The sequence below is a fragment of the Scyliorhinus torazame genome, chromosome 4 (assembly GCF_047496885.1).
Source record: "Scyliorhinus torazame isolate Kashiwa2021f chromosome 4, sScyTor2.1, whole genome shotgun sequence".
In the NCBI taxonomy this organism is placed as follows: domain Eukaryota; kingdom Metazoa; phylum Chordata; class Chondrichthyes; order Carcharhiniformes; family Scyliorhinidae; genus Scyliorhinus; species Scyliorhinus torazame.
In genome coordinates, this window is record NC_092710.1 from 281,206,039 (window position 1) to 281,220,865 (window position 14,827).

The 14,827-nt window shown below is 44.0% G+C and overlaps 1 protein-coding gene across 4 annotated transcripts in view; it reads right to left on the bottom strand.

The window, feature by feature from the left end:
* Window positions 1-14,827, bottom strand: part of ascc3 (activating signal cointegrator 1 complex subunit 3) — an 813,859-nt gene that overhangs the window by 344,131 nt on the left and 454,901 nt on the right. For all 4 annotated transcript variants that reach the window (XM_072499844.1, XM_072499840.1, XM_072499842.1 and 1 more), the window contains exon 15: window positions 11,821-12,012. In XM_072499844.1, coding sequence (XP_072355945.1) covers window positions 11,821-12,012 — 192 coding nt within the window. The remainder of the gene's footprint in view (window positions 1-11,820; window positions 12,013-14,827) is intronic.

Sequence of the window (14,827 nt, forward strand, 5' to 3'; positions counted from 1 at the left end):
GTTTTCTGCTTGTTTCGGTTTTATCGAATAGTTTCCGTGACAGCAAGTGCTCATGGCACAACTGATCCAACTCACTGAGAGTTTTTTTAAGGTCAATGGGGTTAGGTGAATTAAAATTATCAACCAGGAGTGTCTGAATTATCATTTAAACTTCGTCATCCATTCAATACCCCTGAGTCATGTTCATAACCATTTTGAGCTCCAACCTCAATGAGGAGGACGAAAGAGTGATTGAAACACAAAGCATAAAATGAATCATAATTCAAAAATTTGTTTTTCAGGGATATTTGACGGTAAGACTGCCTCTTTAAAATCTGACAATACAGAATAATTTATGTTTTAAGGATAGGTTATATACACACGTGCACTTATTACTGGGGTTTTAACCTATTTGTGAGTTGTAGGTTTAGCTCCTGAACAAGCTATAATAGGAATTTCGGGCAGGATTCCCTGTCTCTGACGCAGCATGCCCCCGCCGGCAGCGGGACCCTTCGTCCCGGCAGCCGGCCAATGGGGTTTGCCAATGTGGCCACCCCCCACGCCGTCAAGAAACCCATGAGCATGAGTGTGCTGCTGGCAAAGCGGCGGATCCCGCCGGCAGAGAATCCCTCCCTTCATCTTTGTGATGAATGTAAGTCCTTTTTCTGTGTTACCAAAAAGTTTCTTTTAGATTCCACGATGGGAACAAATTTGAAAGAAAAAAAAAATAAAAATGGTGAAAGCCAGTATAAATATTAAAACTTTATTTAATAGATCAGAATTTGAGGAGCGTATTAAAGAACTGATAAAACTAAGTGAACCAAGAATTGCAAGTGTGGACTATTCACCAGTGATGTCCTCCATCTAAATTTTCTACGCTCTACATTTTATATATATTCAATAAGAGTCATACACTGCGAAGATACAGTGAAATGTAATTATAATCGCAGCTGTGTTAGTCTACTGGTGACGCACATTGGTATTGCAATACAGCCTGTGGCCTTAAGTTACCTGTGCAGCCTACAAATGGCCATTACATGTTTTATTAAAAATAAATTGTAAGAACATGTCCCACGGCACTTTCAGAGATGTAATCAGACAAATGGATTGCAAATCGAAGAAGAAGCTATTATATTAGGTGAGATAATCAAACGTTTGGTTAAAATGTGGCTTCAAGTAGCAGACGGAGGTGAAAAAACAGGGATTCCGGAAGGAAATTCTAAATTGTAAAAGTAGACAGTTGAAGTCATGCTCGTGAATGGTGTGGTGAATGTCCAACAACCAATGTCAGAAAAATAGTATGTTCCGGAAAGAGTGTGCAGCTGGATGAGAGTATGGCGATAGCTAAAGAGCCATTAAATGAATTAAGTATGAGGATGACAATTTTAAATCGGAAGCGCTGGCAGCATAGAGAAAACATATTTCTTCAAAGGCAGGAATAATAGGTGAACAGGACTTGATCTGGGAATGGAGTTTTAGATGAGCTGAATTTTACAAATCATAGAGGCTGGGAAGCCAGACAGCAGAACAAAGATAGTTCCCTCAGCATGTGGCCATTATATAACTGTTTCAGCAGCAGATGTGGAGGAGGTAATTGATGTCTTGTCTATCAATGAAAGGGTCTTATTACTGGATGCAATTTCTTTTTAAGAAAAGCAGGTTTCAGCTATATCAGAATGTCCAAATCTCATTAGGTTCTTAAAGGCTCTGGGCCATTCATGGCGCATTAACCTCCGTATTGACATAGCTGTGCTTAAATTCTGAAGTGTCTGTCTTGCCTAACCTTCCTGAATCAGACCGAGTGCGATTCCAGCAGCGCAGAGCGTCCCGAGCTCCAGCGTTGAAGTGTAAATGAAGCGGAGGGAAGGCGGACATGCCCTCTTTTTATGGCACTAGCTGCCGTAAGGCAGGAGGGTTTAAATGTCCCATGGAAAATAACAGACCAGGGAGAAGGAAAGTGTCCAAGTTAAGTGAATGGGATGTGGGTGTGGGGATTCGGACATCAGGGGCTGGGGGGTGTGCTGTTGGCAGTGTATGACATCCTGGTTGGGTGTGTGTGTGAGTGAGTCGCACATTGTGGGGGGGCGTTGAACGTTATGGGGTAATCGGACATCGTGATCGGGAGTGGGTGGGGGCGGTGGAGTCAGACATTGGTGGAGGGGTGTCAGCTCAAGGGGATGGGTGGAGAATACCATGGAGATTGGAGTGCTTTGTTGGAGGATGGGACTCGGTCTGGGTCTTCAAAATAGTTACGTTGGAGTTAGAAGTGCTTTTATTTCTTCTAACTCTTCCAGAGTAACTATGAGTGTAAAACTGTCAGAAATATCTGAAGTTAGTAATTTAAATAGCTTTGTTGGATGGTTCCCAGTGCAGCGCAATTGTCCAGAGGAAGTCAGAGCTTCTGGATGGGTAAAGCCTCACCTTGTAACCTCCGCAGGGAATTCACCAGTGCTTCTTTGGGGTACACCTCAAATCCAATGCTGGGGAATCAAGGCATTACAGGCTCCTGTTTCTGGTACAAACTTGGGCCTGTTGTATTTACCGTCGTGGGTTTAAAGGTTTCATTTGCCTCCATACCATTCTGAGCATGTTGTTATTACAGGATTTGCTTGTCCAGCTAGCTGCCGACTTGCAAGATAGTATAATCCAGGTGTACACCAATTCTGCTTCCCTGACCATTATCTCACATGCCCAGAAGAGGCAGGTCTGCCGGACTGCAAACCTGTCAGTCAGATCAGCAACAATTTAATAGGTGTCAAATGTTTATCCATTATGGAGACATAATGGCAAACCGATTATCCATTTGCAATGTTTGAGGGTGAACCTTGTTAGCGTCTTAAAGAAATATCATCTTAGATCAATTTTTCTAAAACTGCAATCCACAGAACCATTGAAAGGTTACAGCACAGGAGGCCATTCAGCCCATCTTGGCCAAGCTAACCCAAAGGCACCAGATGCTCATTCTAATCCCACCTTCTTGCACACGGCCCATAGCCCTGTAATTTGCCGCATTTAAGGTGCAGATCCGATTACCTTTTAAAAGAGTTTTGGGTCTCCGCCTCGACCACCAACTTGGGCAATGAATTCCAGACACCCACGACTCTCTGCGTAAAAGCATTCTTCCTCATGTCTGCTCTACACCTTCTTCTACTTTTGCTGAACCTATGAGCATGATTCTCCAGAAAGATTTCGAAGTGTGGTAGCGAGCAGGAACTGCTGCGAGCTTCCTGGCGCTCAGCCTGGCGAGGCCAGCGACTCTATTTAACGTTAATTGTTCCACTTAACGAGTCCTCACAGGATTCACACCATAAATGAAGGCTCGCCAGCCGATTCACTGGAATTGAGCTTGCTAGCTCTCTTCCCCCCCAACCCCAACAAGGTTGAGCAGCACTTAAGACAGCACTTTCACAACCAACCCCACTCAGCTTGCAACCATGGCCCTGAGACCGCCATCACCAAGATTTGGAGACACGCAACTGGGAAGGCTTCTAAATGCAGTGGAGGCCAGGAGGCATGTCCTGTTCCCCCGAGGGTCCATGAGAGTGAGCCACAGGGCAGCCAGTGCTGCCTGGGTCAATGTGGCAGCGGCTGTCAGCTTGGGTAGCGTGGCCAGGAGGACTGGCCTCCAGAGCAGAGGGGTGCCAGACAGAAGAATCCTAATGATCTTCAAGGAACAGGCCCTAGAGGTGGCAGGGATAGCAGAGGACAGAGCGGTCACCAACGTGGAGATCGGCGCACAAAGCACAAAGGCAGCATGTCAAGTGCCCCAGCGTTCATTGCCTGGGAGTGAAGATAGGGATTCACCTCCTCAGCTCCCCACAGCAGCCCATCTGCCAGGTTCATGTTTTTCAAACGGAGTACGAATCAACAGCAACGTGAACACTTGCTGGGGAGGCCGCTGAATCATGGGAGGCCGTTAGATATTGGATGGCTCCCGTTAATTGTATGGAAATAGGCTTAAGTGGTGATAATAGGTTTCTCACTGTGCTTCGGCGGATCCCGATTTCGCCTACGGGAACAGGACGGTTGCATTCAAACGCTTTGGCACCTGGGGTGGTTCTCGTTTTCCACCTCTCCCGTTCATTCGAGCGGGAGCACAACGAGGCTGGAGAATCTCGCCCTATATTCCCTGGTTATAGAATGTCCACTCTGTCTCTTCCCCCCATAATTTTGTACACCTCAATCAAGTCACCCCGCAGCCTTCTTTGTTCCATGGAAAATAACCCCAATCTAATCAATCCGTGGGCACATGGTACCACAAGTGGATAGCACTGTGGCTTTACAGCGCCAGGGTCCCAGGTTCAAATCCCCATTGGGTCACTGTCTGTGCGGAGTCTGCATGTTCTCCCCGCGTCTGCGTGGGTTTCCTCCGGGTGCTCCGGTTTCCTCCCACAGTCCAAAGACGTGCAGGTTAGGTGGATTGGCCATGATAAATTGCCCTGAGTGACCAAAAAGGTTAGGAGGGGTTATTGGGTTACGGCGATAGGATGGAAGTGAGGGCTTAAGTGGGTCGGTGCAGACATGATGGGTCGAATGGCCTCCTTCTGCACTGTATGTTCTATGTTCTTTCCTTGTAGTTACACTTCTCTAGCCCTGGCAACACACTTGTAAAACTCCGCTGTACTCTCTCCAGAGCAATTAGGTCCTTTCTGTAAGGTGGTGACCAGAAGTGCACACAAAACTCCAGTTGTGGCTTCTCCAGTGTTTTACACAATTCCAACATGATATCCTTACTTTCGTAGTCTCTGGGCGGGATTCTCTGAGCCTGCGCCGGGTTGGAGAATCGCCGGGGACACTGGAAATTCCCGCCACGCCGCTCCGACGCGATTCTCCAGTGACTGAAGAATCGGCGGCAATCGTACCCGCGCGGTCCCTGCAGCGATTCTCCACCTTCGACCAGCCGAACCCCCGCCGAGTTCCGCGTGGTTCCAACCTGGTACCAACCGGCGGGAGCTCATACCCGCGGCTGCGGTGGATGTCCTGGTTGGAGGGGGAGGGGATCTGACTCCGGGGGGTCCTCCACGGGGTCCAGGCCCGTGATCGGGGGCTTCCAATCGGAGGGTGCCCACAATCTGGATGGAGGGGGCCTATCTCCTTCTGCGCGGGTCCGCTGTAGGTCTCCGCCATGTTGCTCGCCGCCGGCGTGGAGATAGCCACCACGCACATGCGCCGGCGCGGATCCACTTTCGGCGTCAGAACAGCGCGCATCACTCCGGTGCCATGCCAGCCCCCTGAAGACTGCTGAATTGCTGGACCAGGAGGCCCATTGATGCCAGCGTACACCACTCCGGTGTTTATGCGGGCGTCAACACTTGGCCGGAATTTCGGAGAATCCAGCCGATACCTCAGTCAATGAAGGAGGGCATTCCACATGCCTTCTTTGTAACCTTGTCTATTTGAACTGCTGCCTTTATGCCAAAATCACTCATTCCATCTACCTCTCTCAGTATTTTCCCATTTATTGTGTACTCCCTATAACTGTTTGACCTCCCTAAATGCATGACCTCACACTTCTGAGTGTTAAATTCCATCTGCCACTTTACCACCCTCTCCACCAATCCATTTATAGTGTTTTGGAGATTATAGCCATCCTCTACACTACCCACATTATAGCAATCCTCTACACTACCCACACAATCTTTGTGTTGTCTGCAAATTTTCCAATCGTGCCCAAGTTCACGTCCAAATCGTTAATATATAACACGAATAGTAAGGGTCCCAACACCGAGTCCTATGGAACACCACTTGAAACAACCTTCCATTTGCAAGGCAGCCATCAACCATCACCTTTTGTTTCCTGTTATCAAGCCAACTTTTATCCAGTTTGCCACATTACCCTGTAACCCATGGGCTTCTATTTTTTTTGACCATTCTGCCATGTGGGACCTTGTCAAATGCCTTACTAAAATCCATGCACACAACATCCACTGTACTACCTTCATCAACCCGTCTTGTCACTTCCTCAAAGAATTCAATCAAATCTGTGAGGCAAGACCTTCTGTTAACAAATCCACGCTGGCTATCCCTGACTGGTTAATGCCTTTCCATGCAACAGTTAATCCTATCTCTCAGGATTGATTCTACTAATTTGCCCACCACTGACTTAAGACTAACTGTCCTATAATTGTTTTTCATTTCCTGCCATCCCTTTTTAAGCAATGGAACAATGTTGCAATTTGTCCAGTATTCCAGCATCTCCTCTGTATCTAGTTAGGATTGGAAATCATCCTCAGAGCATCTGCTATCTCCTCCATGATCTCCTTCAGCAGCCTCGGAAACAATCCATCTGGCCCTAGCGACTTATCAACTTTCAAGGATTCAAACTCTTTGAATTTTTCCTCTCTCTTTATTACTATCCCGTCCAATATCTCCCAGTGTTCCTCCTGGACTACTGTATTTGAATCATCCCTTTCCTTTGTAAACATGCAAACAAAATATTCCCACACCCTCTGCATCTACACACAAGTTCCCATCTTCATCTCTGATAGATCTCACCGTTTCCTGAACTAACCATTTACCATTAATATATTGGTAAAACTGCTTTTGGTTTTCTTTAACTTTACTTGCTAACCTTTTTTATGCCCGCTCTTTGATTTCCTTATTTCCTTTTTTACATTGTCCCTGCACTTCTTATACTCGTCAAGGCGATCTGCAGTGCTTAGTTCTACGTGCCTATCGTACTCTTTCTTTTTCTGTTTGATCTTCCCCTGTGTTCCTCGAGACAAGCGGGAGGGGGGGGGGTTCTAGATTTGGCTGTACCACTCTTACTGTTGATGGGGACATGTCTAAATTGTACATTGTAATGTACATTTAGGATCTTGCTTTTTAGTTCTTTGCACTGGTTTTCCACTGATTTATCCTCTAGCAGTGCTGTCCAGTCCACCTCAGCCAAGTCCCTTTTCATTCCTGCAAAAGTTGCCTTCCCCTCGGTCAAAATTCTTACTCCTGCTTTATCTCTGTCCTTTTCCAGGGTGATACTAAATCGAACTGAATTGTGATCACAATCCTAGACATGGTCACCAACTTTCACTTCATCCACTTGCCCTTCTTCATTTCCCAGGATTAGGTCTAGAATTGTATCTCGATTGGAAACATTGTCCTCGTCACACTGCATCAATCTTTCTCCCTCAATGCCCCTTATATTGTTTGAATTCCAGTTGATATTGGGATAGTTAAAGTCTCCGACAATTATTGCCCTCTTGTTCTTACAGGCAGAGATTTGCCTATATATTTGTTCTTCTGTCTCCCTTTCACAATTTTGGGGTCTGTAATATACTCACAGTAGTGTGACTGCCCCATTTCTATTTCTAAGCTCAACCCATAAAGCCTCGTTTGTTGACCGTTTAGTATATCATCCCTTCTCACAAATGGAATTGATTCTTTAACCATTAGTGGGCTACTCCCCCTCCTTTTTTATCTCCCACTCTATCACGACTGAAGACTCTATATGGAGCTGCCAATTCTGCTCCTCCTTTAGCCAGGTTTCCGTTACAGCAATGATATCCTGCTGTCATGTGTCAAACTGTGCCCTTAACTCATCTACCATGTTTGTAATACTCCTTGCATCGAAGTATAAACAGTTTAACCCTGTTAATTTCCCTTGCTGGACATTTTTTAAACTTTGCTTTCCCTGTAATTCCAAGTCAAGTTCTACATCACTACCTGATCTGAATCTGACCTACCTGATCCAACTCCTGGGATCCCATCCGCCTGCCACACCAGTTTAAATACTCTCCAACAGAATCAGCAAAAGCCCCCACAAGGAAATTGGTCCCAGCTCTGCCTGGGTGGAACCGGTCTGGTTTATACAGGTCCCACCTTCCCCAGAACGAGACCCAGTGCCTCAAGAATCTGAATCCCTCCTGGCTAAAACCATCTCTCCAGCCACATGTTCATTTGTCCTATCCTTATTCCTGCTCTCGCTAGCACGTGGAACTGGGAGTAATCCTGAGATTACTACATTTGATGTCCTGCATTTTAATTTATCTCCTAACTTCCTGTGCTCAGCTTGCAGGTCCTCATCCCTTAGTTTACCCATGTCATTGGTACGAATGTGTACCATGACCATTGGCTGTTTACCTACCCTCCCAGAATGCTCTGCAGCCAATCACTGCACTGTGTTTCAAAATAGAACGTTTAAAATTACATTTCCCCACAAATCTTGTCGGAGGAAAAATGGTCAAAAGATCCAGAAAATCGTCCATTTTATATTTATGCACTGTGCTGCCAGTTTGCGGACAACTTCTTCACTGGAGTTGGTGGTGCCAATTTCCCATGTGCTGCTCCCCCTGCCCACGATTAGCCAGACAGGACAGAAAATATTCAATCCTTCTCACTTCAGCTTCCACCATGCCTTGTTCAATTCAGCTGATCGGCACACCCCACTAAGTTCTAAAAATTCATCTTACTAACTGAGGCACCATTTCCTTTCAGTGAACGATTGCATGTCTGACAACAGTTCTTAAAACTCACAAAATAATCAGATTCCAAAATGAAGCAGGGGACAAATTATTAAAGATATTTTAAAAAAGAAAGCATTCTAGCTCTTATATATTGAGTGATTATGTACAAAAGCAATGAGGTAATGCTAACTCTATACAAATCCTCAATTAGGACGCAGTCAGATTGCTGCATGCAAATTTGGGTGCCACACTTTTGGAGATATGTTGTTACGACACCAAGTGTGCGGTTAATTCCAGCCCCACTCGTCCCGGAGTCACAACACAAGTGAATTAATCAATAATTCTTGATAAAGATACCCAAGTCTTTGGGTCTTAGCTGCCTAATAATTACAGTCGCCAGGTTTGTACATTGGAACAATTTCTGTATATTTATAATAAGAATAATGATGAAAAATGTAGTAAATACAGCTGGATAATAAGATAACCTATTACCCCTCTTTACTGTCCCACCCTCTCCCACACATACACACACAAGACAAACAAACACGGAAGGGGGGAGGGGTGGAAATAATAAGGATTATGGGCAAAAGATAAGTCTTTGCTTCCAATGGAAGTTCTTTGGCACACTTTGTTCACAGCACACTCGCTGATTAAAGTCTCTGGTTTACAGCTGGTAATGGTCTTCTTTGCAGAGTCATTCATTCAAGTCCAAAGATGTGTACGTTAGTTGGATCGGCCATGCTTAATTGCTTCTAAGTGTCCAAAAAGATTGGGTGAGGTTACGGGGATAGGGCAGTGCGTGGGCTTAAATCGGGTGCTCTTTCCAAGGACCGGTGCAGACTCGATGGGTCGAATGGCCTCCTTCTACATTGTAAATTCTATGATTTCATGAAGTAAGAGAATTCAGTGCTTACTGGCAGCAGGCTTTCTGGAGAGGCGCTTTATTTCTTATCAAACTGGGCTTCTGTTTGAGGTTCACATCCTGGCCATTATCTTTATGTGTAGACACTTTATTCCACATCTAACCTTGCCTTCAGTTCTTGATTTGACTTCAAACCTTTGCAGTCTCAAGAGGATGACACCCAGTCTTGCTGGAAAGGGAGTCAGCCCTTACAGTGGCTTTCTGAAGCGAGATTAGCTGGATCTTTAGGTAGAGAGTTAATTGGAATGCTCCATCAAAGCTGCAGAATCGAAAGTGAAACCAAACTGGAATCAGATCCAATCACCTCCTGCTGTCGGGCAGAGCACAGCCCTTTGGGCCAATTCATTGGCCACCAGCCAAATCAATCAAACCAATCATCAAGGATGTCAGCTCGGCTGCAACCATCAGCCTAAAACAGCACAGCCTTCTGGTTCCTTCTGTTTGAATTAAAAGTACAGACGGCTTTGCCTTAAAAGTCACAGGTCCATTAAACATGGATCATAATTGTTACGGTAAAAATAAAAGAAAGGGGAAATAAGAGAATAAACAGGAAATAAACAAGAAGGGCCCTTACAATGTGAAGAGGGCACAGAAGCAATTCTCTAAACTATATTGGATGAGGGTTTTTAATCATATTAAAAAAGATATTAGAACAACTTTTAATTAGAATTAATAAGATGAGGATGAGATCTGATTAGGTAAACTGGGCAAAATGTGTTCTATTGGACAGTGTGATGTTAACTAGAAGCTGTAAATTTAAGAACATGACCAAAAATATGAGGGAGAAGTGAGAAGATTGATTAATTGTTTTAAAACAACGTGGCTCCAGACCTCATTGCAGCTTTGATCGAAACATGAGTAAAAGAGCCAAGTTGCAGAGATGAGTGACTTCAATGCAGCATTTAACGGAATACGACATCAAGGAGCCGCAGCAAAACTGGAGTCAATGGGAATCTGGGACAAACTCTCCACGGGTTGAAGTCATACCTTGCACGAAAAAATATGGTTGTGGTTATTGGGACCAATCATCACAGCACCAGGACATTACTGCAGAGGTTCCTCAGGACATTGTCCCTGTTCCAGGCTCAGCCATCTTCAGCTACTTCATCAATTCAGAAGTGGGGAATGTTAAATGCTGTTCGCAAGATCTGACAATAATCAGGTTTGGACTGCTAAGCGGCAAGTAACATTTGTTTCAAACAAGTGCCAGATAATGGGAGAATCCAACCATCACAGATGTTTAATCTGTAAAAGTGTATAGAGAAAAAGGACAGAAGAACGGAATTGATGCTCCTCCCTTTGAAAGCTAGGCACAGGATTGTGCAGTTCAATGATTCTGAGGTCACACCAAGAGTTACTACCTCCCCTCTCTATTCCAGCAGCAGATTTACCTATAACATCACAGTAAAGCAGATCCTGTCTCTGCAAACCATTGCCAATCAAAGCGAGACCACAAACCCTTCAGATCGCTGGTACCTGTGCAGCTGCGGACCACCCAGTCAAGTAGCCTGAAACCTCCAACATTCTCTGACCACTGGCAAGCAGGCAATGTAATAATAATAATAATAATGTTAGATTACCACCAGCCTTCAAGACCACTATCACCAAGAAGGTGTGATCGTTTGACCCTTTGCACAACTCCAACTTATAAACACAACCACCAGGCAGGTCAGATCTCCTCTGCTATTTTAGCTGGCACAACCTTTTCAATCTTCCAATCACAAGGCAAGTTCAGAATTGAAATAACCAGGGAGACCTTGGACATTTCTTTTGAGTTGTCAAAGGTTTCTGGATTTTAAATATTTCCCTTGATCTTCTTCCGAAATTATTCTTTGAACCAAGTTCAGCTTTTCCCAGAGGTCTGAATATATAAAATCCACTTCGACCTGGAGTTTCTGCATGATTTCCACCCAGATGAAAATTTCATATGAACAGAACCAGATTAAAACACAAAGGAATATGGAATTTGAAGCATAAGTGAGGGATTAAAGATTTATCCAGAAGAGTTTACCATGTAAAGTTTTTTAAAGTTCGCAGAAGAGAAGAATAAATGCTGCCTCACTATGAAGGAGATTTTTTTTTGTAGAGTACATCGCATTTGTACCTTGAAGTTGCATTGGCCCTATTTCTGTGACAAAATTGATTGATAGCTTGCATTGCTTGATTGGAATAATTCATGATAGATTTCATGTTAAGGATTATGCTAATGGAATAATGATATCTATGTCCATGATACCAACCTTTATCTCCATGCCATCCTTTATTCCATAATTGGTGCTGTATTGTCCATTTGCCAGCATAATTAGGTTGTGGATGAACATGAACTTTCAGCAGAACATCCTGCCCGGCTCTACAAAAACCTCTATATCCTCACCTACCTGACCATGATTGAAAATTTTGCGCTGAATAAATGGAACAATACCATAACATTCGAGAGATGAAAAAATAAAAACTTGATTAGTCTATGTGAATTACAAATTAATAAAATCAGATAGAGATTGTTTTCACTGACTTTACCTTGATGATGACAGCATGCGCAGGAAGATTGACACCCCAGGCCAAGGTAGCTGTGCAAACCAACACTTTCATGTGTCCACGCGAAAAGCAGCTTTCAACCAAATTCCGGTCCTGACGTAACATTCCAGCATGGTGAATGCCAAATCCATCTGGGAACAACTCACGGAGCTGTTTGTTCCGGGATTTCTGAATCTGAGGGTTTATCAAAAACAATTGGTTCAGTACTTCTACAGCTTTAGCCTTGAATGCAACTAAATGACTTTTAAAACTAATCAATTGAAGAGTCACATTTGACTCAAAACATTAACTTTAGCTTCTCTTTCTACTGAAGCTATCAGACCTGCTGAGTATTTCCAACACTTTTGCTTTTTAGTTCATACTTCTATCTGCATTTTGTTTTTATTTTAATAATTTGAAGAGCTTTATGGTAAGAAGTATAAAAGTAGGAAGTTTTGCGACAAACATACGGGCATTAGGGAGGAGGGGGAATTGCACCAAGAGTACTATGCACAGTTTTGGCCTCCTTACTTAAGGAAGGATGTGTTTGTGATGGGGGGGGGGGTTGACTAGGCCGATTCCAAAAGTAGGGCAGGCTTTCCTGAGAGCTTAGAGGAGGAACTGCAGTTTAGAAGAATGAGAGGTGGTCTTATTGAAACATGTGATTCTGAGGGAGCTTGACAGGATTGATGCTGAGAGGACGTTTCCCTCTAGGGGATGATAGAACTAGGGGCCACAGTTTAAAAATATGGGGGCTCCCATTTATGACTGAGATGAGGAGGAATTTCTTCTCACAGAGGGCCTTTTATTTAATTCTTTCATGGGATGTGTATGCAGCTGGCCAGACCAACATTTACTCTCCATATCCAAATGCCTTTGAGAAGGTGGAGTTGAGGTGTCTTTTTAAGCCACTGCAGTCCACTTAGTGCACCCACAGTGTTATTAGGAAGGCATACCCAGCATTTTGACCCACCATCAGTGAAGAAATGGCGATATATTTCCAAGTCAGAATGGTTGGTGACTTGGAAGGGAACTTGCAGGTGGTGGTCTTCTGTCTTCATCCAACTGAGTGGTAGTGATCATGGGTTTGGAAGGATCTGCTGAAAGAGCCTTGACAAGTTGCTGCAGTGTATCTTGTACATAGTATACACTGCTCCACTGTGCATTGGCAATGGAGGAAGCAAATGTTGAAGGTGGTGACTGGGGTGCCAGTCAAGTGGATTGCTTTAACCTGGATGCTGTCAAGTTTCTGGAGCATTGCTGGAGCCACACTGATCCAGGGAGTGGAGAGTATTTCATCGCATTCCAGAGTTGTGCCTTGTAGACGATGGACTGATTTTGGTATTTGGGTGTCAAGAAGCAAGTCACTTGCCTCAGTACTCCCAGCATCTGACCTGCTCTGCAGCCACAGTATTTATATTGTTGGCCCAGTTCAGTCTCTGTTCAAGTATACTCGTCACCTCCCAACCCCCGCCAACCCCACCACCAAGGATGTTGACCCTCCCACCAAGGATTTTAAAATGGGGTGGGGATTGTGGAGTCAGCAATGATACTGCTTGTGAATATCGAGGGGGAGATGGTTGGATTCTCTCTTGTTGGAGATGATTGGAGATGTTGGGGCTGGTATAGCACAGGGCTAAATCGCTGGCATTTAAAGCAGACCAAGGCAGGCCAGCAGCACGGTTCAATTCCCGTACCAGCCTCCCCGAACAGGCGCCGGACTGTGGCGACTAGGGGCTTTTCACAGTAACTTCATTTGAAGCCTACTTGTGACAATAAGCAATTTTAATTTAATTTTAAATTTTAATTTAATCATTGTCTGGCACTCTTGTGCTGCGTACATTACCTGCTGGAAATGTTGGTCTTTGGAATTCTCTTACACAGAGAGCAATGGAAGCTGGGTCATTGATTATATTCAAGGTTGAGCCAGACAGACTTTTGACATGAGCACCAGGCGTTAGGGGGAAAGGCAGGAAAGTGGAGGCAATCAGATCATCCATGATCTTATTGATTGGTGGAGCAAGCTTGATGGGCTGAAGGCCTACTCCTGCTCCTATTTCTTATTTGTGATCTTAAATAGTTTACTGCCACGGTATTATTTCTTACTGAAATATGAAAACAATACATAGCAATGCTCAGGGTTAGAAGTATAGGCAATGCATCAGACCGTAGTTCATAAATAGGTGATACAGAGGCTGTTTAGCACAGGCTAAATCGCTGGCTTTGAAAGCAGACCAAGGCAGGCCAGGAGCACGGTTCAATTCCCGTAACAGCCTCCCCGAACAGGCGCCGGAATGTGGCGACTAGGGCCTTTTCACAGTAATTTCATTTGAAGCCTACTTGTGACAATAAGCGATTTTCATTTCATTAACATTTTAGTTCTGATACCATGCATCACATACATGTCACCAAAAATTGTATCAGTAAAGAGTACAAACATACCTATGAAAAGAGTTCAAAAACATTATACAGCCCAACAGTGCCTTCCGGCACATACAATAATTTCCTGATAGTGTCTAATGCACCCTTGAATTCAATAACTACCACAGCAAATCACTGAGACAGATATCTGTGGAAGATATCAGATGCAAGAAAAGGTGGACATTTCAAAACCATAACTATTTTCATAGTCATCTCTTGCCTACTGTACTTAAAGCATTTCTAGGCAGCGGGTGAGTTGGACTGAGTTAAAAGTTGTAACAACTTCTCAGAACTGAGGTAGCATTCACAAAATACTCAATGCTCACTAAACTGGGCTGAATTGTCAATTATAGCAACTTATAACACATTACAGTTGAACTGTTACTGAATGTGATTATATGCAATGCCTGGAAAATTCAAATAAAAATATAACTTGAATGAAATACACGGGTCAAGTACATCAATGCTGGTGACCTGTTTCGTGTTTCTAGAAATTCTGTTTTTGCATATCAAATTTTCTTTTTACAGAAACATACCTGATCCCACCACATGTCAATCTTTCTTTTATATATATATTTTTCTTTAAATC